The sequence below is a fragment of the Anopheles maculipalpis genome, chromosome 3RL, assembly GCF_943734695.1.
Source record: "Anopheles maculipalpis chromosome 3RL, idAnoMacuDA_375_x, whole genome shotgun sequence".
Taxonomy (NCBI): Eukaryota; Metazoa; Arthropoda; class Insecta; order Diptera; family Culicidae; genus Anopheles; species Anopheles maculipalpis.
In genome coordinates, this window is record NC_064872.1 from 34,629,530 (window position 1) to 34,656,274 (window position 26,745).

General features: G+C 40.1%; 4 protein-coding genes across 4 annotated transcripts in view; 1 reads left to right on the plus strand and 3 right to left on the minus strand.

The window, feature by feature from the left end:
* The window catches only part of LOC126564894 (immunoglobulin-binding protein 1), a 526,173-nt gene that overhangs the window by 106,865 nt on the left and 392,563 nt on the right, over window positions 1–26,745 (minus strand). The gene's annotated exons all lie outside the window — the stretch shown is intronic.
* Window positions 1–26,745, minus strand: part of LOC126564438 (leupaxin) — a 132,758-nt gene that overhangs the window by 87,953 nt on the left and 18,060 nt on the right. The gene's annotated exons all lie outside the window — the stretch shown is intronic.
* LOC126565487 (dynein axonemal light chain 1-like) lies at window positions 5,380–6,246 on the minus strand. The gene is made up of 3 exons (XM_050222667.1): window positions 6,092–6,246; window positions 5,800–5,911; window positions 5,380–5,679 (listed from the first exon to the last, which is right to left on the minus strand). The coding sequence occupies exons 1-3, from the start codon at window positions 6,244–6,246 to the stop codon at window positions 5,380–5,382; spliced, it is 567 nt and encodes a 188-aa protein (XP_050078624.1).
* Window positions 7,851–9,989, plus strand: LOC126564244 (ERC protein 2-like). The gene is made up of 2 exons (XM_050221233.1): window positions 7,851–8,212; window positions 8,288–9,989. Exons 1-2 carry the CDS (start codon window positions 7,851–7,853, stop codon window positions 9,987–9,989), a joined length of 2,064 nt encoding a protein of 687 aa, XP_050077190.1.

The following is a 26,745-nucleotide window of genomic DNA, read 5'->3' on the forward strand; positions in this document are numbered from 1 at the left end:
GTCCGGCACAATTGCTTCCACACAGAAAGGAAAGCACGCTCAACTATCAAGGACTAAATGATTATAATATACTCTTCACACACAATGGAAACGTGCAACTAGTTTGCAAGTTCGCCAGCACGGAACTGCATTGTTGTAATACCATTGTTTTGCGCACTTCGTCCACACGATAACGCTATCCATTTGAAGAGGGTTCGCAGTCGATGGGAAAATGAGAATGTATGTGCATCACACAATAATGGACGCTACCTTGAAATCAAGGATTTAGTGCGCTTTCGAACATTGAGCAGAAGGATGAAGCTGAGGATTCTGTGCTTTGCAAGTCAACCGGTGTGTGCACGAAAGGTAGGCAACAACAAAAAAAAACACGTCCCAATAGCTTTGGCTAATGGAAAAAGCACGATCCTGGAGCGATAAATCAGGAAATCTACATTCTCCGCCGTTTCGCAAATCAATGATTGCATCGTACACGGTGGCGTCGGCATCCCGCTACCATATCCAAACCATCCACCTTCAAAAGGTTGAACCGCCGTATCAAAACTCAAATAACGCAAAAAGGTAGCATTAACTTTCATTGCCACCCAGGCTCGATTCCTTGGTTTCTTGGTGATATGACGTTCACGGCCCGGGACGATCGATCGTGATTGCAAAAAGGTTCAATATCGGATGGATGCAATCGGGACATTAAATCACGTTTAGTTTGCCATCCGGGAGTTCTTCTCCTGCTTGGCCTTGGCCCAAGCAACACTTCTTGCCGTCGTGATTTGGACACGGAGTGATTTTTGTTTTTGTACAGCTGTTTATGGTGTTACTCCAGCGAGGAAAATGAGGAAAATTCAATAATAATCGAACCGTGGAGTAGCCAATCTAACCAAAGATTGAAATAGGATATCGTAAAAGATTACGAAATAAAAACATTTTGGAGGTTTTAGAGAACTTTGTTACATGTAATATTTTAGAGCAGTAGAATTTTTATATCACTTTATAGCCAATGTTTTGGTAATACTCTCTTTACTTCTATCGCTAGCAGGGAAGATTTTTCGAACTAAACAGGCGGCACACACTGATCCCTTGGGTACATCCTCACGGATGTTTTGGATAACTTGAAATGTTTAAGAATCTTTTAGTGGCATGAAGGACAAAAAAAAATCGGGTTTCGAATCAGAAAAAAAATTTTTTAGATTCGTTTGGAAAATGATCGTCTCCTTCATCAAGTTGTTACATTTTTAGGGCAAAAATTTTCTTCAATAATTCAGTTTTAGGCGCTAAGTTTCAATACAAAAAAAATAAAATAATTCAATAAAAATTGTTTAGAAGTTGAGTAAATTACTGTTCTAAATTCGATCTAAGCTCTAAGCCAGAGTATGGATAATCGAAGTGCCATTACTTTCTAAATGTAATATTCAATGTTACTATCAGCCGGAGGCGAATGTACACGGAACACAGCTGCACGAATGACAGTCTTTACGATAAAATAGCTAATGCTCAAATAATACATCCCACGTCATCTGTCCAAAATGTTCACGATGCTCGACAAAGCACGAAACAACCACAGGTGTTGGATGACGCTTATCCCTTTGTTCCAACTCTGTGTATTGTTTTTGGGGGAGTTCCAAAAAAAAAAAAAAAGGATACCTAGAGCTACGGTATCATTTGGCCTGTTAGTTGAACGAGATGAAAGAAAAGCAACCGGCACACACGCTCGGGATGGTTGTTATACCGCTTCTCTAATATCATATGCTCATGGTAATGTTTTTGTCATCTCGTAACAGACTCGTGGAGCATCTCGGCATGATGCGATATCAGAGGACCTCCACTGCTGATAATGTGTCAGTACGATAGGCTACATATGATACATTGAATAGAACATATTTGCATTGCTACTGACCGACCTCTAGCTTACTCGTCCGCATTTGATTCGACAGGACGGGCATTGATACATACACACATATTGGCCTGGCAAGCAGTATGCTGCAGCACAAAAACCATTTGACCTAGTATAGCAGCAGTCAGGCCTGGCAGCAACCAAGTTGGCTGCTGCCAGGCCGACCAAAGCTTCGAAAAAATATCCAATTAGACCTGAGAGAGTATCATGCATCGGAAATGATTATTCTTCGAAAGCATAGAATGAAATTGTGAATCGGAAATAGACCAGTAATGGATCAGTGAGTATTCACCTCCACCAGCGCAGCATTTCGAGCTAAAAATCACTCACGGATCTGTTCAGTTATCCATCCGAAAGGAGCGTGGAGCAGTACACATCGTGCCATTATCCCTGCTCGCGCACCTTGGCAGACAACAAAGAAATGAAAACTTTACAGACGAGAGCTGTGAAGCAAACGCGAACAGGCCAAGACCCGGTGCCAGCACTGACGAGTATGGACGGGCGAAACTATGCGAAGGAATTTCTCGGACGTCTGGTCGACACATCGCTGTTGGGGTTTTTTTTTTTCTTTTGGATTTGGGTGAGACGCGTTGCTAGACGCGTGTTTGCTTTAAGTCTGGCACGGAGTTCATGGTAAAGATTAGCAACAGCTTCGGAATACCCAGGAGAATGCAAACAATGAATTTGAAGGAAGAACTGAAACACTTTGAGTGATTATTTTTATAAAATGTTAAAGCAAAATCGTTTACTGCAAATATATCCAAGACAAGCTTAGTAAAGTATAAAAGTGTAAAATAAAATATCATAGAAATTTCTATCATTTTTGCATCACAAGCTCACAGTACGTGGCATAAATAATAAACTCTAGAAACTGTGCCATATTGCCGGTATGCTCAGTGTGTTCAAAAGCAAGTATTAACCTTCGGATCTCTTTGTTTGCGAACCGTCACAACTGTTCGTGAATGCAAAAAAAAAAAAAAAACCATTAGAAGCCTGATTGAAGATGCAGCGTAAAGAATTCTTTATCTTCAATTCTTTCCATTTTCCATCGCGCGCTATGCAATGTGGATGAGCATTTTCTATAGCTATATGCCTTGCAATAATAAAACAGGAAGAACGGTGAGATGGTCGCTGTGCAGTTTTCCCATTTTTTTACGATTGCTGTACGATTTATTTGGTGTAATTCTTTGCCTTTAGGATTATCGTAATCCCACACAAACACACATAAGGTAAACAAACAAGAAAATACTCAACCATGCGGTTTAGCTGCAATACGAGCGCAACATCAAGGGATAATACAACGCTCAGTGGAGTAGCACACAAAAGGTGGAAAATGAAAAGCGGTTCCTGCACGAAACAGTATTCTAGGATAAATCATAAAAGCCGTAGGAAAACAATTATACGGTTCGCTTTTACGAACCGCAAATGCGGAAGAACCCGTATCCGTTAAAGCTCATTACGGAAGACGGACGGGCGTATGATAACGGTTTAGAGGAAAAAAATAAACCTTGCGGATCACTAAGGTTCTTCCTATTCAGTTCAGCGAAGCTATGGTAGGAATGAGACGCCGTTAGATGAAACCCGGATGTGAAAGTTTTCTTTTGCCTCGCGCGATAAAATTGAGTGTTTTTGAGCGACAGTCTGGTCTGCTCAACGTACGCTGCGAGTGAATGGATTCAATTTTCCAGCAATTTTCCACAGCAGCGAGATGTTCGTGGTTAGCTATTTGATGTTGAGGGTACAAGCAACGAAAAAGAAACCTTTTGTTCAACCTCGCTCAATGTCAAGGATCGAGGTATGCTACACTTTTTGATTAATCCTTTATCACACTGACCCAATGTGGGAGCTAGTAGCTGCATAGCACTAGCGGCGGAAAGGCATCGACACCGAAGCATGCACTGAAGTAGCACGAAGAGTAGATAAACTCTCTTCCCTAACGTCGACGCTAATGAAGACAATGAAGCTTCTTGAAGCTTTTGTACAGCGCTGTCGAAGCTTTTCTGCTGATGAAATGCTTTCCTATTACTCTTCCCACGGGCTAATTTCTGCATCGTCCTATCTTGGACGCGATGCACTTTCTCGTAACACGTGATCTTTGTACTTCTGCTCTTTAATCAGTGCTGTTTGGGTCATTCACAACGGGAGATTCCAAGCGAATCTATTAACGGACAGAGTAATTAAAAGCCCACTCAATGCACCACCATGTTGTACGTTGGCTGGGTTGAATGGGGAGGCGTGCATGATACATAAAACATAAAACGTGGCGTGTGTGGTTATGGCTGTTGAAGAATATCACACGCACACGAAACTTTGCTAGCGTAGCGGTATGTTTAAGCGTGGGAATACTTACCAAGTTTAGTATTTTTTTCAACGGCCTTAGATCACACGAATCTCAAGAATCTGCAAAAAGGAGAAAGATACGGACAAAAATGTTAGTCTCCGGTGTTATTTTCAAATAAGAGATGTCTGAATGAAGGCGGACCTATGGTAGACGTAACAGCGGGGCTAAACTTTACACGACAGGTCCGAGACTCAAATCCCATCCGAGACCGTTCCCCCATCCCCATAGTGAGGACTGACTGAGGCGTCACTCAGTAGATCATTGAGTCAAGAAGAAGTAGACGAAAATAATTGCAAAAAACTATATCAGCTTGAAGTATAATCAGAAATAGCCAAGAAAGGCCTTTTGAGGTCTAAATACAAAAGAAGATTAAATAATTTTTGGGATCTAACCATTGAAAAATAATTGAATATATTATATTTTAGGTATAATTTCATAATAGTTTATGAAAATTCATGAAATTTTCATAATTGGGTGGAATACGCTTTCAATTTTATTATTATTTAAGCATCAGCTTCAGATCAAAATATAACAACTTAGTTATTGAACCCGTAATTAAATGAAAACGTCCGTCTTTTTCGTCATTATTCGCTCAAACAAGAAACATATTTTTTATCAACTATCAGTAGTTATTATTCACTAAAGAGTGAATGTTCATATAGATCTCCTTTTCCAGACAATTAAAGGTGAATATCTTAAGCCAAAAATAAACTAAACCATATAAAATCCTTACAACATCAGAAAGTGCACAACACACTCCAAGCGCAAAAATGAAGTCAAGAGACAAAGTGCTACTCAACACTGTGAGACTGTAGTTGCAAACGCTTGAAAGCTGTTTACACCCAATGCAGTGCATCGTTGCACCACATGTATCATGGAACGCCCAAAAGAATGCCACCACCAAAAACAACACAAGTGGGATAGAAAACTACAAAACCTACTACTACAACTGCTGCTGTCTCACAATCTCGGTTTTTTTTTAATTCAAATATTCCACCACCAAATCGTTACACAGTCAACTGAAGCGGTCGAAGGGAGGAGTGGCCCTCCACACACACACTATCCTGCGGGCGCTTTCTAAATGGAGCGCTTTGTGAACATAGCAAAGGATTAAACACCTCGCTGCCATACCGCAAACACGGCACACAAAACACTAGTCCTCATCCTCCGTTAGCATTGGCACACCGTCAAGCTTTTTCAGTGTGGGTAACCGCTTCGTCACTTCCCGCACGTACACCGCCTCGTCTAGGTTTTCCACCAGCGGGTTACCGGCAAATACTAGATCTTCGAGCGTACCAGCGATGGCTTGTAGTTTCGCTAGCTCGCCCCAGTCACGTACCGAATTGTTCGCCATGTAAAGCACTTTCAGCTTGCGCAGACTTTCCACCCCTTTCAATTTGTCGATAAGGTTGTAGCTGATCCAAAGTTCTTCCAGCGTGTCGCCTACCAGTTCCTTGGTTCGTCATTGGCGTAGCCCAAGATAGTCACACAAATTAGAGGGGGAGAAATTAAAGGTTAATAGTTGAAGTTCATGTCCTTCACACGACAGGAACAGCAGCAACAGCACACATACGATACCACTAAGTGATTTGATGTAGTTACGGCCAAGTGCAAGTATTCGCAAGTTTTTCATCCCATTCAAACCGGCGATTTTTTCAATCATATTAGATGACAAGCTTAACTTCCTGTGACAGTTGTTTTCATTAGTGCGGAGGAGCGATTGCGGACGAAAAAACGATAAGTGATCCATTACAAATTAATGATCCTTCAAAATCTTTCCCCAGATTTGTGTCCTGTGTGTACAAGTTTGGCTGACAGCAGCCTCATCTGGGAAGTGAAAGTGAAAAAGAAAAACACACACTTACTGACAGTTCACAAGCGTCCCGAGGGTACCATCCATCTTCTCAATCGGGGGCCAACGGAACTGTAGCTGTATGTCGACTGCTTCTACCGGATCTTGCCCATCGTGTTCTTCCTGCCAACGCTTCAATGCGTCTTTAATCGTGGTGGAACGGGCCATCTCTTGCTGACAACACCAACAGCACCAAACTGCTTGACGACAAACTTCAAATGTTTCAAAGTCTACTAAGCAGCTGCTTTACGGTGGTGAAGGATACGCTACATTAACATCCGTTATACGGGAGATATCACCACCAGAAAACAATCGTCCTCGCCTACTCGGAAGCAATTCTCTTTTTCGTAAGAAATTACTGGTGTGAGAAGCGATTAATTAATTGCTCCTCGAATGTCCTCAGCAATCGGACAGGCCTCCGCACCGGTACCGGTATGCACGAAATCCTGGCCGCAGTCAAGTGCGAAACTATCCGATAAGTTTATCCTCTCTTCATAGAATTTCATTACCTTACCCCCCCGTATGGCAGTATCCCACAAAAATGGAATGTGAGACAGAAATTGACGAGCCAGCCTGTGTACCTTACCAATCGTTTGCTGGCGAGATAGAAACGTCAAGTGCAGCAGTTGTGCAGATGCCCGAGTGGCTGCTCACGAAGCTGGCAAGCGGTCATACAATAGTGACGGTGGCAACACACCCCTTCAGCAGAATCGTGTAAGCGTTGGATGGTGGATGATGGCCTTTTTTCCAACCAGCATCCAAAGTGCAAAACAAATTGCGATACAAACTGCTGCTGATGTCAACTTTGAGGACTTTATGCGATAGAGTTGACATTCCTTCCTATCATTCTTGTGCCAATGTAAGGGAAGGGTAAGTGTGAGGTGACTGCTACAACTTCCATCTTTATTGCTTTTCTGTGCGAAAATTTAATAACACCATTTGGCCCTCTTATGGCCTTCCGTGACTCAAATGAGGGAGGTATACGTAAGTTTTGTTAAGATGGTGTCGGAGTACCAGGGAAGAAAGCACAAAAATAACTAGCAGCATCATGTACAAATCCGTAGCGAAAATGTAGGATCGGAGAAATACTTTTCCTGAGTTTATGGTGCATACGCGCGAAAAACCTTTTTGTACATCTTGCACATATACGTGAGCAGTGTAGTTTTGGAGCAAGGTTGGTATGTGGAACGGAATATGGCAAGATTCAGGGAAGCCCATTCGCCTAGAAAGTATAATTTTTGCACTTTTACGTCCACTTAACATTAACAAGCTCGATGGAAGCTTGATACAATAAAACGCTTTTATACGTATGCATTATTACGTTCAGTCAAATTACTCAAAATTTAATGTGATTTAACTTAATTTATCTTCCATAACTCTTTGCTAGAACGATTCCTACTTTCCATAGTATATTTGTTTGGCTTCACTAAAGATAGTTTCACATTAATCTAGCACGAAAATTCGAACAGCATGGATGTGGACAATATTCCGATAGCCCGTACATTCATCGACGTATTACATTCCCGAACTTACAGCTCAAGGTTATGCAATAGCTCCCAACTAGAAATGAGCGTTGCATATTTTGGCATTCTTGCCAGCGGACAATATTGGAAGCTACAGCTCGCAGGCCTTCCCACCATCAATTACCGCCAAAAGCTTATTCCAAAAAGCGACAGATTTATGATGTCCCGGCAAAGCATACCAAGGTGGCAAGCACATCGTTTACACTCGATGTTCCCGAGAACGTAGTAACCATAGAACATCGATACGTAATGAATGCAAAAGCTCGCTCACAAGCACAGGAGGAGGTCGACCAAGTGCTGCGAGAAATTGGGCTCAAAAACCTACAGTTACGGCGGCTCACTAGTGTCCTGTTGGTTGATTCTGAGTTTCTGCGTATGTGTGACACGTTCGACGAAGCGAAGCGTATCTTCGAACGAGCAAGTACCGTAGAGGTTGATCGATTTTCCATCGATAGCGATACGAAGGATATTATTTCGCTACTGAAGCTAAAGATTAAAATTCTGCAGCGTTCGAGAAAAGGTTGTTTGCGGCGCATTCTGAAATACAACAACGCACGGAAGGACGAGCCAACGGAACTGCAGGAAGAAGGGTTCAAGAATCGGCTACAAACGTTAGTAAGCATAATTAAATGAAGAGCAGAAAAAAATGGTTTGTATTCTATTCCTGTCTTTCCGATTTTTTTCAGCGCACTTACCAAACTAAACAAAAGACACACACATTTTCGCCGGAGTATTTTAGACAACATTTGGAGCATTGGAGATATTTTCCAACTTGAGCAAATCGAGTCTCGTCTAAAAAAGGCAGATTTCTTGCATAGTATTGTTTGCAAAAACCATCTAAACTGTTTGCACGTCCTACAATCTACGAATCTTGACCTTACCATTGAGCTCAGCTGTGTTCGGTTGCAGTTCGCCGCTAACTCATTTTTAGTGTTTGCCCTTGTACACTTTTGTGAACTCTTGCAGACCATGGAAAGTGAAGAAAGTGTTCGCACATTGCATTCGAAGCTGCAACGCGAGATACGCCGCTCGTTGAACGATATCCAGGTGAATGAAGAAGAGCTAGCATCGCTTCGTCAGAAATTGTTCACCTCCGCCGATAGTCTTACGGCCCAACGCACCATTGCGATCGGAGAGCGCGAAAAGCAAGGTCTCGATCTACAGGAGCACTTGCGTACTATCGACCTGCTGGAACTAGATCGTCAGGAAATTGAAGGCCGTGTTACCCGTCTGATTGAAGAAAGGGAAGAAATCCAGAAGCAGCTGGACGAGCGCCGTCGCCTTTTACACGATGGTATGCGTGAAATTGTGCGCCTAGAGCGTCTGATCGAACAGATTGAGCAGGAAATATCGGAACGCACGGTAAAGTTCCAACAGGAAGCGCAACGGCTTGAGCAGCGACGGCTAGACATTCTTAACGATCCTACAGTCAGTCCCGAAGAACGATCGCGTTTGTTGGCTGAGTGTGATGCAGAATTAGTTACACTGCGTCAATCACACACGAGTAACATTAATCTACTTGAAGCACGCTGTGAAGAACTGAAACGCCAGAGCAAAAGTCTCGCTAACGATGTCGAAACCTTTCGCGACGAAGTAGCACAAAAGCATCGTGATCAAATAGCGGAATTGGAGAGACAGAAGCTACTAGATACGACTCCTTCGCAGATGGCTCTGATAGAGGCTCAGATTCAACGGCAACAGGCCGATTTCAACGAAAATCTCACCATGTTGAGTCGTGCACAGGCTCGACCAGAATACTTCTTCGACGAGCATGGACGCTACTTTTTCAACGAGGCCGGTGAACGTATTTATAAGCGGGATTCCTATGCCTCGGAATATCGCCTAGGGCCGGATGGCGAGTGGGTTAAGATATCATCCGCCCTCAGTCTCCAGACAGACGAAAACGGCATTTACTATGTGGACAAATTTGGGCAGAAAATTTACCAACAGCAACACTTTACCGACGTGTCCGGTGAATATTATCTCGATGCAGACGGTACACGAGTTTACTTCGGAACCACTAAACCAACGCTGAGTGCATCTGATGAATTCCCTTCACCCTTCGCACGTACCCAACCTCAGCCAACCACCATCAGTTCGACTGAATCATCCATTTCGGATGAGGAATTTCTGCCGGAGTCCGAATCAATGCAAGAACTGCGGGGACGTGTAACAAACGATGTGGCTTACATTGAAGAAACCGTAGGAGTTGCATTGCGCAAAGGACTGGCAGCACTTTCCCGGGCCAGACCGGAAGATCCTATCGGGTATCTGGCGGATTACTTGGCGCTATTTCAAAAGAACGCAATGGAAACAACACGACGACAGCAGCTGCTCGCAAGGCTTCGATTAGACGAAAGTGATTGTGGAACGCAAAGCCGGATATAAATATTTTCAATGCGAACGGATTTTTCCTGATTGAAAGTAAAGTCAGCTAAAGGGAACACTATCTTCTCTTTTCCAATCATTCGACCCACGGGATCCGATCAATTTCTTGGCATAGCGAGGAATGTACACTGGAAAAGCAAAAAAAAAAAATCATTCGCATCATCCAAATTAGTTGGTTCATTAAACTCGTATTTCTACTGCCTTTTATATTATTTTCTTGAACATTTTTTTGCCCGACTTTAATCTGATGCATTCATGTTAAATCACAATTTCAATTAAATATTCAAAATGAAGTTATTGAAAATGATACGAAAATCACATGTTACACCTGATATCGATCCGTGGGATGTATTTGTTTACAAAAAGCCCTTCATTATGTACCGACATGTAATCGAAAACGGCTTTAAGGGTGTAAAACAATTTGTAGCCGTAGCGGGAAGCGCGCCAGGACACGCACGATGCAAATGCGATTGAAGTTTACATTTCGAAACCAACCTGGTAGATCATACGAGAAAATATTTGGGTGGAATATTGTTTACTATTGTTCCGTATATTGTATAATTACCTTTTACCTTAATGTGATGTACCTTTTGTGACATTCCGACGCTCTATACCCACAATCACAAATGGTTGCCGCATTAATATTTTCCTCTCGCTTGCTTTTTATTCCTGCTCAATATAGCAAAAAATGTGTTAATCTTTCGCAACTGGATATGTAATACATCAACACTTTGTGTACGGAGGTGAAATATCTAGTTGAAGGGGGGTTAGCAATAAATTCTCAGTTTATTGTTCTCCAACCTGCTGACAACGCTTTATAGAGAATGTACAGATAATATGCCGCCGGTAGGGACTCCTGCCGGTAATACGGAAAACACAAACGGCTTTTTCCTGCACAAAATAGAAACTAATGCAAAATGACAGCCCACATCCTTCGGGTTGGAACGTTCTGAAGGATGGAGAATTAGCAAAGATCATGACGGTAAACCAGGAACCTTTATTGGTGCAATAATCACAACAATATTTTATCGTGATCCATTTCACACCGTCATGCCGATTGGTTCCATACCGTACCGGTGAAGTTGGTGAGCTCGAATCGATCGATTTTTCTTCCAAATGTTAAGTGCTTAAGATTGAAACAGCCGAAAGCCTTTTCATTCTTCGTGTCAGAAAGATTCGCTTAAAATATTGATGGGATTCAGAATCACCCGTGATAGACTTATCTTCGTGAGAGCGAATCCGAATGGATGCTTTTGCAGCATTTCCAAACCAGAAACTTTACCGCATTCAATGCTTGGATGGTTTGGGGAAAGCGTCAGAGATTTATTTGTTTCCACTTTTCTTCCTATTCGCTTCGGTTCATCTGCCTTCACATGCACACTCCTGCTGGTTTTAGGTTGATAAAATAAATGAACATAGTGTGTCAATTCATCTGTCTTTCCGTCTATCTTCAGGCAAGACGGAGAGTTATAGTTGATTAAGAAAAATACACCGCAACAAAAAAAAATACAACCTTTTAAGAGAATAAAGCGAGAAATTCTCTTGAGTGTATATTTTTTGTGCACACCTTATATGATGGATTCTATCCCAAGAAAAAAAATCTTTGTTGATTAAATTAGTTTTACTGCATTGCTCAAAATGAAGGATTTTACCATAACCCACTACCTTTAAGAGTTTGCAATACGGAAAACCTGAATTTTCCGGACGAGATGGTGTCAAGCCAATGATGAACAAATTTCTATATCCGACCGAACGGATGACCCGCTGGAGGTGGTGGTGCATTTTTCGTGATGTTGTGGGATATTTTGTTCCCTTCCGCAAGATATTTCGACGGAGACACACACCAGTTACTCGTGTGTCCATCATAATCACCATCTGACTATTTGCACGACACTGAAGCTAAAAGATTCATCGTCGCCACTGGTGTGACGCATCTGTCTGATGTTCAACCACTGCTTTTTTGTGTTCTTTCAATTTTACTGTCGACTGCGGCACATGGGCTGAACTCTTAATTAAATCAGGATGATGTCCGAATGAAACAGATGGCATTATGTGTGTTTGAATGCTGTTTTTCTCTAGAACTTTTCTACACTGGTTTTTTCAACTAAAGTTGCAGTGTATTCGTTCCACAGTTGGACATAGGAGTTCGTTTAAAATCATTCAAATGAGTCCCAAAAACTATTCCCATGGCAATGGAAACGAAACGGTAGGCGTGTATGTGAGCCACTAGTAAGAAATCCTAATTAACAGTACGATATTGAGAGAATTAATGATGTAAAATTAATTCTAGTTTAATCTAATTTCCAATTCGCTTCAATTTTAGAACAACATTATCTCTAATTAAATTAACGAGACATTTAAAGGCCGATAGGTGAATTTTCCAGGCAAGTTGTTTAAGCATCAGACCGTTTATTTTAAGCTCCACATTGCTAACCAAGCTGAGAGACGAATATTGCGCTTCAATACCTCCGAGCAACAAAGGAATATAACCTCATATTTGACCAATAAACCGAGATTATGTTCCGGATTAAATGAAGTTCAGTCAACCGAACGAACAACCCAGTTACCTTAAACAAAAGACTTTGAACAGGTCTCTTGTGGCGGGGGATTTTGCAATGGCATTCCTGGCACCCATCTTACCACAATTCAGCTACTGCTACCACTGTGCAGTGACCGCAGAAGAGTACTTTAATTTTGATAGCATTACTTAAGGCCACATTTCAGACAGGATGGATGATGCTCCTTAGCTGAATCTGCCTGAATAAAATCCATTTTCCAAGAATGCTTGGCAGATAGTATTAAATTGAACGACCACTTGTGCAAACACATTAATAAAACAACACTCTACCAGCAGCATTAAACCTGAAGTTGAAAGTAGAGGGCCGTCGTACGGAGCTTTCCGTTCGGGGAAAACTTTAAAGGGCAATTTATTATTAAATGGAAGAAATGAATCTTCAATTGATAGCTTTTTTTCGTTATTGATAATCATTTACAGACTCAATTAGGGTTCCACAAGCACGCTACTATGAATCGTTAATCAAGCATTGATAAATTAGGACATATCCGATAGGAGTATATATTTTTTTTAAATTACCTTTGAAATCAGCAATAATGTCGATGTTTAACATTTTCTACTTCTATTTAAATAATAATTCCGTTTTGAGTTACCTTTTGCCCTTCCAACATCAATCATTTAATGCATCAACAATTTGACTGCGTCGAAGGTCATGCACTTGAGTGAACAACAAACAAAACCAATTAAGCAAACGTATTTGATTCAGCCAAATTGAACTGTATTTTCACCATCGATAAATTTGCATTCCAATTTCTCTAGGTGGAGAAGAGAGGTTTCTGCTTTGCATGATATTAATTTCGTTCTCGTCGACAGAGAGAGAGAGAGAGAGAGAGAGAGAGAGAGAGAGAAAGAATTGGTTGAGCCAAATGTGCAATTCAACGATCACTCATTTAAATGATAATGTGTTTGTGGTGTGCAAATAAGCCATTGATTGCAATTCTAATTGTACACGTATTGTTCAACATTTTTGGGAAGTGTTGGGATATGTTCCACACTTTTATATTTGAAACACAGAAATATTCTAAAATAGAAATTCACTTGAAAGTAGAAATTCACTCTGAAAAAAACGCCAAACCCAACCGGACAGAAACACTAAACCGGAACACGGTATTTTATTTCTTCCCCACTGACTATCCGCCATTACTTTCATGATTCAATTTGTTTCCGCTGTCAGTCATAAATGTGGAACCATCTTCGTAAACTGTGTATCAATCCATCTTTTTCAATGTCGCGCACTGGGAGACAAAACTGAACGATTGTTCCGATGGACGGGAAAATGAGCATTGACGGAAAAGGTACGAAAAAAAGGTACAGGTAATTTATGGCCACCAAAGCTTACGCAAACACAGTAATATGAGCAAATAAATCTTTTGAAAAAAAAACAATCATCCTGCAGGCAAAAATCGTTCATAAATGTTTTATTCATGTTGCTTTTTTTGAAACGATAATACACAAACACTTTCCTGGTGTTAAGTTACGTATATGATTTATGCGAACAAGCACGAGGCTTCGATCTTGATTAAACCATATTTTGAGTCAAGTTTGCGATAGCCGAATCCCTTAACTTTCAAACATAAATGAATTCTTCCTAATGACCCTCGTCACCGCTAATTTTGGGAAGGATCTACAACTCACAAACCATTGGCCGGGATTTCTTGCCGAGCAAGTTTCCGATTCATTTGAGTCACGATAAGGAGAACTTTCTAAAGAAATTCAAACTTGCTCTCAATAGCTTGACACACGTACCACCATTTTCGGGGATAGGCTGAACGAAACTGTAGCCCAATAAATAGGTTTGATATTGCTTTTCGAGTGTTTATCATGGAAAAAGATTTGCCCGAATGGACGGGATATCAGCAAATGTAGATGGTGCGCATCGAGTATACTTTTGTCTTGTTTTGAAAGAGATACTTTGTCCAACGTTGCTGATACGCCGAACAACCTGATTTACCGAACATTCTACATAGTACAATTCAACTTTACATAAAGAAACCTACTATATACTACGGTGCATGGTAGGGCATGTTCTGAACACCATGAGAGAATATTTTCTGAGAACTGAGATGCTTGTCTGAACTGTACCACGAACAAGTTGTTGATGGCAACAACAATATATTAAGGGAATCCATTTAACTGCTCTGGCAAGCAAGCAATCCTTTGTGCGGTACGTTTTCGACCACATCCTGATACAAGCAATTGTATCAAGTTTTCTAACCGGTTGTTCGATCCGATTGCCATTGACGTTGTAGTATGGCGTTAGGAATAGGGGACTAGAGCTAAGATTTTGCTGCTATTTCTCTTTGGTACATGTAAATAGCACAAAATATCACAATCGACTAAAAGCAGACATTGAAATTCCTCGGGAATTGGAATAAAACGGTCCTCATGGCAAGTTGTGGTGATACATTTATGTTGAAAATAAAGACGTTTTCAAAATAAATTTTAGCCTAATTTATGTCTTCTTCTCGGCTTAACGACCTTTTTTAAGGTCACGCCGGTCATCGAATGACTTACTAGACTTGCCGATAACACGTAGTTGGATAAGCCATTTACAGTAACACCCAAAACTTTAAAATAAATAATAAAAATATAAGAAACACTGAAACGAGACATCGTGATGAGAATAAAACAAAACTTAAAATAAAATGCAACAATGTGCCGAAGAAAAAGTCCTCCTCCATGTGAATTTTATCACAGTACAAATGAGATTAAATATGGATACAAGAACCTAACGCACACTACTCATCAACGCGTCCTCAAACCGTGCCAACCAAGCCCAGTAAAGGGCACACGGCAGCAGGCATTATTTGTGAAGAAGGAGAAACCCGTCTGTCAACATAAGGCAGACGAGCGACACCTAAACAAAGGAATACGCCAAGGCTCGTTCTCTATCTCTGTTATCTCCGCGTCTTTACAGCATTCGCAACAGTTGCAAAAAAAAACAAGAAGCTGTGTAAGTGAAGCTGTGATGTTCCCGAAATGGTTAAGTTGGATGATGCATAAAGAGTGTACAATGTACCAAATGCGCAGCACCCTGGCCGCTTCTAGGCATAATACGAGAAAAGAGAAGAACAAACGCACCAAGGTAAGTTCGCACGGTGGATGGAGGCATATTTCACATTTCTTGCTGCTTTCAAAACACTCCGGAAGCAGGACAAATCTTCAGATTGTCTTGGGAGTGCTAAAATGCAATGCATAATGCAAAAGGGACGCATACACCTGACTGCAAATTTCACATTCAACGACATCCGCTTTATTCTTTTTGCCAAGGCTGAAGAAATGTGTCCTCTCTGTTGCAAAATGCATGCTTTGTCTTTGTTGCGAAATGTATGCTTTAAGTACGAAATTTTAAAAATTAAACACATAATATAAAGATTGTAGTAAAATGTTTCTGATTTCAGTTATTCCGAGATATTACTTTGAGAACAGTCGGAAGCGGTGGTGTTTTGTCGAGGGAGACATTCGATCATTTTTACTCGAATCGTTGAATTTTGTAACATTAATCGAACGGAAGCAAAAACTTCCGTCCAAATATCCGGAATAATTTCTCAGGACTGCTAAAGTATGAATCGTGGAAAATTAAATAACCGCTGAAAATTTTAAAGTTTGACTAAAGTTTGTACCGCTTGGAACATCCGGTTACAGGAATGGAGCCTTTTAGTAGATTGATTTATATTCAGAAAAACTTAGATCAGAAAGCAAAATAACCAAACATATTCAAAACAATTCTTCTAAATGATACCAATTCCAATAAAACCCCTAAACCAATCGATCATTACATGAACCAAATGACAAGAGATGGGGGGCAAACGACCAAGCAACGAAACATGATCGCCTGTGCAACATTCTTCGAAAGCTTCCCTTCCGTTACTTTCGTTTGTATCTGTCAATAATGTTGGTGAATAAAATTTTTACCAAACCCGTCACACTTTGTACCAATGGCGATAACGTTTTGCATGCTCAACCCACCACCACCCATTGCCACTTTCGGGACAGACACTTTTGCGACAAGCTAAACAGCTGGCTCAACATTTTATGTCACTCGTCTTCCGCCCGCCAGCACCGTTTCGATTTTCGTAAAAAAGCAAAAGTATCTCCCGTTCGCTGCCACTTGTGTTCCGGGTTTGAATTTTCAAAATTTGCTCGCCAACTCCGATCCGATGCGGACAAAAGGAAAAGCTGGATTTTTCATTCCGAGAATGAAACTAATCGTCCTTCGTCCGAACGTCTTTACCGTGTGGCGTAGCAGCCAGCACATCGCACACCCGTTGTTGGTGGCTGTACTGTTTCGTACAGCAGCTGGAACATGAACGAGAAAGAAAGTGTTGCCATTATCTAATTAAAGATAATTTATTGTAACGAAGCGGACGAGGCGGTTGCAGTGCAACCGGTTCGCTTCTGGCATGAATCTCTTTGATGAGTTTTATAATTACGAAAATAATTGTCGTCGAATTTCTGCCAATAATCTCGTTTTGGCTTCGGACACGATGAATTTGAGTTGAATCACGTTGGAGTTGACGGTTGAGTGTTTTGTATCGTTTTTATGTTCCTAACCTATTATTTCAAATGGAAATGTTACTCAAAAAATTAAATAATAAGGGTCTAAAATCATAATTTTAATTATTTAAAGAATCAATATAAGTTTATTAATCACTTAAAAACAAAAATAAATGTCCAACTCGAGCAGAGCTTCGGATTAATAGATTAGAAGCAGCAAACCGAACATTTAACGATGCTATTTTTCCTACATACTGGCGCCAATGATGACTTCAGCCATGTGCTTTGATATTAACCAGTTTAAATGTTGTTAGTTCTCCGCACAAACTGGCAAGCATCACTAGTGCCCAATCAAAATTTCGACGATGATGATGACAGCAAGCTACGACGGCTAAAACTGTGTTTATTCGAGCTTATTAGATTTTTCGGTTTAGAACTTGGGCTTGGTAATCATGAAGGATCATCATAGACTTCACTTTGCGTGAGAAGCAGCTTGTACTGTACCATTTTGGCACATTTTAATTACCTGATGACTTCGTTATGGTTGTTGTAATAAAGTTCTCGCATTAAATGACGAACCTGTCCACAGAATATTGTCAATAAAATAACAATAAATACCAACACTTGAGCTCGTTTTAACAGCTTTATGTACTGACAATCATCACTATCAAAATATCCATAAACTTTCCCATACATTTTTGTGTTTTTTCCCTAGTTTTTCTTTTATGAAGATGGCACACACTTTTGCCAACTTTGCAAGCCACACACACATTAGCGATCCCTCGTGACTGGGGAGTTTCCAGATCGCTCTTCCAGCGAGGTGTTTGTGCTTTTCGAACGACATAAATAATAAGCCTCTTCTTCCCTAAATTTAGCTCAACTGTCTCGCTACTCTGGAAGTTTTTTTTATCGACAAGTTTATCTTATGCTGGTGCTATTTGGAAAGTATTATGACAGCAACCACACAACTTTTACTTTGGAATAAAAATAAAACTTTGTTCCCACCTTATCACAAAAAAGGAACGTTTGAGGATCAATGTAGGATCCCGACAAAGCAGTTCGCTTCCTACATTCTAACCAATAAAATGTGTGCACACGATTCGAAACCGTCGCAAAAGCACGATTGGAACCGGCCGCTAGCGTCGTTACTTCTGTGCTGTTTTAATAGACGTTGTAATTCTTAAATTATGTTTCCCACGCCATTTTACACACAGTGCTGGTGTACCCTACATCCACGACATCCACTGGTTGCAGTCGAAAAAAAGGCCCAACGCGTGGTTTATCTTACTCGGTACACGCGGAAACTTTTTCACTCCCACCCCAGCTCCTGCTTGACGTGATGGGAAAATTGTCAAAACATTTATTTTCTTCCGTTTGTCGTCATCCGACATGGTAATTTGCCGCGCAATATACAAAGCACAATCAGCATCGGTACAGCAATAGAACTTTGTTTTGCTTCAATATTGTGAAGCCTTGGGCATTTAGTGGGTTTTCCCATTTTTGTCGTGTGTATGCTTTTTAACGAAATCTTATCGAAACGTGTACGAAATCTTATAGAAGCTCGTGTATCAATTCACTTTACAAAGTTTTTTTTTTATTCATAAAGGACGGCTAGGCCGTATTGCTGACTTTACACAGTTGGTTATGTATAAAATCTGCTTTAGGCAACACATTTTTTGTTAATTCATCTGTTGATTTAATGTTCAAATTGAAAATTAAAAGTTAATTAGTTATTTTAAACTTTTCAAAAGCTTTAGTTTAATTAAAGCTTTACTAATAAGACATCATGGAATAAACTTAATGACAAAACTAAGTTTAAACCTCTACGTCTCACGAAACAAAATGAATTTTTTGTAACATATACTTATAAACTTTTGCAATTGCAATCCCGAAAAAAGTGTGTTAAAAATTTGAATAATTTAAAAGATTGTAATGAGGAGCATTTCAGCTTACTAACCACAACAATACACTACCGAAATGGCAATTATACGCTTGTAAAACATGGCCTTAGCAACATAGAATGGCTGCAAGTTTCTGTTGGAAAACTCAACCCTCTCAGAATGCCGTCCGTTTGATTCCAAATAGACTACATCCATGAGCTATTTACGGTTGAAAAGTTGTGTCTTCTGGCGACGAAATACTTCCCACCCTGTACACTTTAACTCCCATTTCATCCGAAAGCTCAACGCGGCGAACCTGCAGAGTATCGCCAATGAAGATTTGGTTGAGAAATTACTTTGCTTCTTGTTTCATCCTGGTCTCATCACCAGCGTCGAGGAATTTCGCCGAGGAACAGCTGTTACCGGTAGGTTTCTAGATAAAATGGCTAAACCAGCAGTTCTTCCACAAACTTTCAAAGATCTTCCGTTGACGAGATGATGACGGAAATTAAAATTAATTCAATAGAATTTTGCCATTTTATCGTTACTGGTAAAACGATAGCGAACGTGATGCCTGCGTTTTCAATGTTCGCATCGCTCTTTTATTTTTGTTTGACTGTTGACACGATCAGAGAGACAATAAGCTGCACAACTTTAAGCTAGTTAGGTTCGTTCGGTTTTTAAAGGCATTTTGCAGTACATACCTTCAAGCTATAGATCCTCTTGCAGTTCTCAGCAATCTGAAACAAACATACAAAAGAAAAATATTAATCAAATCGATCGAAATTCAGTCGAAACTTGTCTATTTTGTTAGAAAAGTTGTTGTGCTGATGATAGGGATAATATTTCAGTAGAAAGATAATCATCTCTTTCATCATGCCCGGTAATGGATTTCAAAAGTGCTATTTACAATCGGTTTGTATAAAAAGAAGTACGAAGAAAAAACTCGACGAAAACCACTCCAAGGTGTAAGAGAAGTCCTGAAGGCGGTTGAAAGATGCCACACAAGTAGACAAACACTATGTGCGCCATCCATCCTACAACTACTTGGCGAACGAATAGTACTAGCACACCATTTTAACCCATTTACTGTCGCTAATGGGAGAAGAAATTTATGGGCCAAGCACATTTTATGCACCAATTTTCCGTTGTCAAGTTCCAGCAGTTGCTTTCTTTGCCGCGCTGTGCTGCTAACGAGCAAGTGCGAAGACGAACGATAAATTGGTGTAACGAGAACAGGATGCAAAGAGGACGTGCAGTTCTCGGTTCCGAAAAATATCCTAGCTGCCGGCAAATGCCTTTCTTTCGATCTTTATCGTCCCATTCGCACACCCTCCTCGTGTGACAATGGTTGAAACTACCGCTAAAAGGCAGTCACTGGAAGCTTGAGCTCAAGGAAAGTTGTCAAGAAAGGATTTTGGATGCGATGGAATAGGACTTTCTTATTGGACAAATTTATAGGAATCGTTTAGAAAACACCGAAACATAGTTTACGAAAAAAATTACGAAGCAATGTTCACCTGACATTATTCGTGTAAAATGCCACGTTGAACGCTGTCCATTTTTCGATTAATCATTTGGATGTACCAGTGTTTTGCTGGTGGAGCATAATATTTAGGAATTTTCAACATCACAGACAAACGATACGACATGACATCCCATTTGATATCATTACTTCTGAAAAGAGGTCTTGCAGGAACCATCTCAATTTATTCTAATTAATAAACTTTCTTATCAAGATGATCTACTGAAGGCAAGTCAAGCGAGGCTTTTTAGTAAAATCTCTCAAAAGGGTTGAAAGTTCTATGAAGAAAAGTGATCTTAAGAAGTTGACAAACAAGTGTAATTTATCATCACCAAACCTGCTTTGATGGTTTCTGTAGAAAAGTTGTAATATCCTTCTACAATGAATTGAAGATTCTACAGTAAAGTCGAAGTAGTAAAAAGTAACATAACTCAAATTAGTATTGTTTTACGTTGCTATGCTGCACTGTCCATGACTCGTCTAAGGACGTTCTTCGACAACATAGCGTCTAAATTACAGTTATGTCCAAAAGCCAGAGTACAACGAAGTCTCCCCGAAGGGACATAATTATGGCGGCAGCAAAAGAAAGAAAAAAAGAACTCATCCAAATCGATCCATTCGACAATTCGGTGGGCCAAGACTGTGTGCTTTAGCGAGACAGACGGGCGTAAATGATGATATCCTTCTCGGTTGATGGTTATGATGTTGCTGATTATGTTACGATGATTGTGCTGCATTGGTGATTAGATTCGTTGCCTGTAGCCTGTTGCTCGTAGCGTAACAGTAATCTTACCGCATGGAGGAAAAAAAAAGAAATAAACTACGCACAAGTCTCAGGAGGAAAGAAGCAAATCGGATAATCTAAACGATGGACGGCAGAGAAACGGGAAATTAATCGAATGAAATATGCATAAACAAATTACGAACACAATTGTTGCTGGGTAGCGCGTAACGAATAAATTCACCAAACAGTAATTTGGCTGAAAAGAAGTAAAATTCCATTCGGTGTTCCTAGAAACGCTTGGCAAAAGGGGGAAATTTGATAGTGTGTAATTGACACAATAGAATAAGCTTGATAAAAACAGTTACAATCACCGTATAAGGGTGCCTACGATATCACTGTAGCCTGTATTCCAGCGCTGAGCAATTACCCATCAATTTTACTCCGCCAAAAGCTCCAGAACAAACTTCTGCTTTGACAAACTGCAACCAAAAAACCAACCATACAACTCACCCACCCGCAATCACGCAAAGTACCTTTTTCCAAGGGGCACACGGGTACGAATAAATTACCATCATTAAAGTTAGAAATTACGCGGAAACAACAATCGAACGGCCGTCGCGCACACAAACACGAATCGTTTGTGGGGGGATCGATCGAAACAATACACCGTTTAGGATGTCGTAAAAAGGGCGAAACCAAGGGGGAATTAATTGTTTTCCATTGCTGGGAAAAGACTTGAAGCAACAGCATAGCCTCGAAGACAAACTGTTATCGAAAGAGTAAAACGTGCCTTGTAGTTCAATAGCGCAACATTCTCCGCGGAAACTTAAAGGGAGGACGAATCCAAGTTCCGGGCGAATACAATGTCCTTTCCTTGCTGTTTAGCTTGCAATCACGAAACGATGTAAAAGACGGTTACACGCTGTGTGACGTTTGCAAAATAAAAAAAAGAGTACCTCGAAAGCAAGCAAATCTTCTTGGAATGTCATCGACCGGAGGGGAAGAAAGTCCTAAAGTGGTTTAGCATATTTGATGAGTTTCAATTTGCGTCCATATTTCTAACCTTTCCTATTAGTTGGCGTAAAGTTGATCATTGACACCTGTAGCTGAACAAGACTAATAATAAATGAAGTTTGATTTTTTTTTAGCACTTTGAAAAAGCTTGTCGATTTATTTTACTAACTTATTAATTTAGACATACGCAAACTTCAAATTACACAGAAAATATTATTTTATACCAAACGCAATCGAATCAATTTTGTTCAAATTCTACAAGAAACTTTTTTTATTTGGACTTATTTTATAGAGATTTTGTGTCTTTAAGACCTCATTTGCCTTTAAATCCTACAAGAGACATTAAATAGTTTTTTCTACAAAAATCTTGCTACATTTCGCGACCAGCTCTTGGGTCAGTGACCTGAAGCAAAAGCTTATGTAAACATGTTTGTTCGTATTTTTGTAATACTTCTTGAGACTTGACTATAACGTCTTGAACAAAGATTAATTGAACAAGGTCATCCGATGGAGATTTTTCTAAAAAATGCTATTAAAAATGCTATCGGGCCTTGATATGCCTTATTCTATCTAACTTACCAAGATTCTCGTAATGAAATGAAAATGAAGTCTAATGCTGTTTACATATAGCCATAAAATGACGATAGAATTATGGGTGGATAGATAGGACACCGGATCAACTTGAAAAATGGTTAAAACCAGCCTATCTTATACGCATTTGCTAATGTCTTACATTTACTCCAGTTTCAGGGAACTCAACCCAACTCAAATCTATACGTGGATGCATCAATTCGCTCATTAGTAATCTGAATTCAATGTTAAACGCTTTTCAATAATAAATATTTTTTCTAACTCTTCTGGTGGCTTACGAAATTAAAGCAACGATCGGCAGTCACTATTTTAAAGTGACGTTAGCGCCTCATGAGCACGGGAAAAAAATTTACTCAATAATTTTCACTGTTTCACATATCCCAACAAGAAGTAGTACTGCATGGCAACAGCATTGAAAAAAAAAATCTTCAAATCGTTTCGTCCAATCTGTGATTGGAAAGAACGCCAGACCAGCATTAATGGCACCTGTGTTTCCAAAACCATTTTCCAAACACATGTCACGTACGAACCGAATGTGCGGATGCGTGTAGGCGCAAGCCTTTTTCGTAAAATTGTTCCAATGTGCCTTTTTTACCCAATTCTACCCCGGTCAAACTTCCTGTCCGAAAGGGGTATTAGGCAGAGCATATGAGCACCGACTGTCGAACGTACTTTGCATCTCCTGTGCGCCATCGTGCAGCGCTAGCTGAACAGAAATTCAAAATGATACCTCTCCCCACCTGCCATTTGCCTGATGCTTCAACTAACGGATGGTAATGGTTTGTTTGAATGTACAGCCGATGACCATCGCGCACACTACACCCCCCCCAGCAATTAATGGCTAACATTTGACACTGACCCCCCACCAGCGCAGCAGATACGCGGGAAATAAAAACGAAATACTGCCGGAAGCCATTTGCAGGCGTGGAAAGATAATGGAACGTTGATAAAGCGCACACATACACCATCATCATCATGCCAATACACACCTTTCTGCGGCGTGCACAGATGGACAACACTTATTTCAATTAACTCGAGGAAACTCGGCGAAATGTGTGAACGAAGTGGGGAACATTTTTACTTTGCTCTCCTCACCATTATATCGACAGTATGAGGTAGACAAACTTTAAAATTAATAACACATTACGGCGATGATGGTTACAGATGCTAACCAGTTTGCTGATGAACGGACCTCAAAAATTAAATGACATCACATACTGTAATGTGTATTTATATAGAGATAAGAAAGTTCTCAAACTAACGTGAGTCTCATATGCGTCTCAAACAAAATTCGTCAACATCAATTCAGAGTTGTAAATTTCAATTCTTATAAGCAAATTAAATCCTCTGAACGAGGAAATTTCAACGTAAATTTAATTCCTTTTCATAACTATCAAACTATTCTCTTCCAGTAGAGAAGCTCATCCAAATACACCACTCAAAAACCATTTTGACAGCAAACAAAAACCTTCGGGTTTCCATTTACAGCCCACGAAGTACTCACTTGCATTAAAAGCATAGTATAGCAAGCAGGTGGAGTAGACAATACACACAGAAAAAAGCTGCTCACTTCCGTCCAGATCCTTTCCAAACGGATGGACAGGAAGTGCGCATAGTTTGAAAAAAAAACCCTCCCAAATCTGGACGAAATTGGGAAAGTTTCAGCCGGGCATCATGGTGCAATTGCAACAGCAGTGGCAGACACCAACGCTATAGATGAAAAATGCCTCCAGTTGCTTATTTTTTGCTTCCGTAAAACAACGGAAACCACGCTACTGTCGTGTTGAAGGGAAAAGTCTGTATCTCAACCTACAGGAAAAAAAAACCACAACAATCACTTCCACTCGATTACACTACGGCTCAACTATTGCTTGCATGACTATGTGATGAATTTATGAGAAATGAAAAGACTAGTTGTACAGAGAGTATATATTACATTCACCGCTAAATACAAAGAACCTAACAAGCGCAATAAGTGTAGTATGGTGTGTGAAACAGTCGCTAATAAAAAGGAATGAAAATCTATAACAATTTATAATTGCCACTCGGAGCGGAGAGCTTGTTCTTCTTTAAGGAAACAACACGATGTATTTATTTTGTTGAGTTGTATGTACTACAAGCAAACTACGCTGCTTGTTTGTTGCATTCGTTGTAGTACGTTGTATTATCATATCCGTTAAAACGTTTAAATTCATCGAAACAAAATCAACAAAATATAATTTGATTGATTTAGACGTTCATTGTAAAAACAAGTCAATCGTCTGTTGTAAAATGGGTTTTATGCCAAAATTCAAGAATGATAAATGTTATCCAGGCTCTGATTTAGACTTTTCTGTTCTAAGGATTCAAGATAAAGAGAGCTAGAGCGGAGAACTGACGCCATAGACCGAGATTCCTGGAAACGGATTGGAAACCTGGTCATGTCTGCACACTATGCTCAACCCTAAGCAGGCCAAGAAGAAGAGACTTATCTACACAACTGATATACATATATTCCTACTTCTGGAGCTAGTCGGAAAGCGTATAGGGAAATATTTTGGCCGCTCAACTCTGTTTTGTGACTGCAAATTGTAGGACAAGCTGATATGGATAAAGGTGACATTTTGATCTGGTGACTATCGTTGTGAACTGTGGATTCGGAGTTCAGAACATTCGTCCAAGCGGTGTGAAATATCCTGGACAAGACGGACACTCTTACGCAAAACTCACTCACCATGCCTAAGATCAAGCTGTCTCTGTAACAACCACTCAAATTGGGCGACAAACTGCGTACGTGAAACTTGTCTGTCACGATGGTGAGTGCGTCGTCGATTGAAAATACTTCTAACTAAGCTCTAAAGTGAGCAATTTCCTATCGAAGGGCAGTAAAAAAATTTTTTTTACTAAGCAGTAAAAAGGGAAGATACGATTATCATTGAGATTTTTAATAATATGATCACATTTATGTTCACTTTAAAGCCACCAACAATCTATAGTAGTTCTATTTTCACTAACATACTGCCCTGTAATTTAACAAGGATTTGGACATTTGAATAAATTGTTTTACAAATCGGTATAAATCGTCGAAAGGCAATACGGTATTGTACCGTAATAATTAATTATAAATAAATAAATAAAAATCTTCCAAACGTATGTTCGTATAGCATATTCTCAAGATTACAAATATAAACAAAACAATCATCAATTTGTTATGTAAATCCATTCACGAGCTAATATGTTTAAAGAATAATCGCAAACCATGCTGATCGCTTCGAGTCGGTGCACACACAAATTGCTCCACGATGCACTGCGTGACTGTGACCTTCTGTTTTCGTTTATTCTTATTTCAATTTTGCACCTAAATCTCTTTTGCACGATGTTCGTTTACTACACTCCTACGCCGTTCGATGGGGGAACACGAAAATGCTGCGTTTTCGAACGAGAATGAACCATCTTCTTCTACTTCAAGTGGTACGAAATGGGGTCGCTAACGTGCAACCCTTGAGTTGAGCACACGCTGTGACGTTCGGTACAGCATTACGATCTAATTTCTGCTTCCAGCATAAGGTTAAACGTCTGCCAGCATCATCCTGCTCATGAAGGGTCATGGCAGATAACATCGGTACCATGTACACTTGTCATCAGCGCTCGCGAATGAGGAGGTGGATTCTTAACGGCATAAAAAATGACACACCGAATCAGCACAACAGCGCACACATACACTATGAATTTCATCGTTGAATTTTATGCTATCTGTTCCAAATGTAACTGGGGTTGTGTACCTTAACAAGGGTAAGTCTAAATTTTCCTGTAATATACGAAAAACCGACCACCTGCACTTGTTGGTGAGACACATTTTAAACCGTTCTAAAACAATGATTATGAGTGGAACGTGATTTTTCTTTCATCTTCAGCACGGTTGCAAAAGGAAGGAAGACAAAACGCATCCGTTTCAGTATGAACCAAATGCC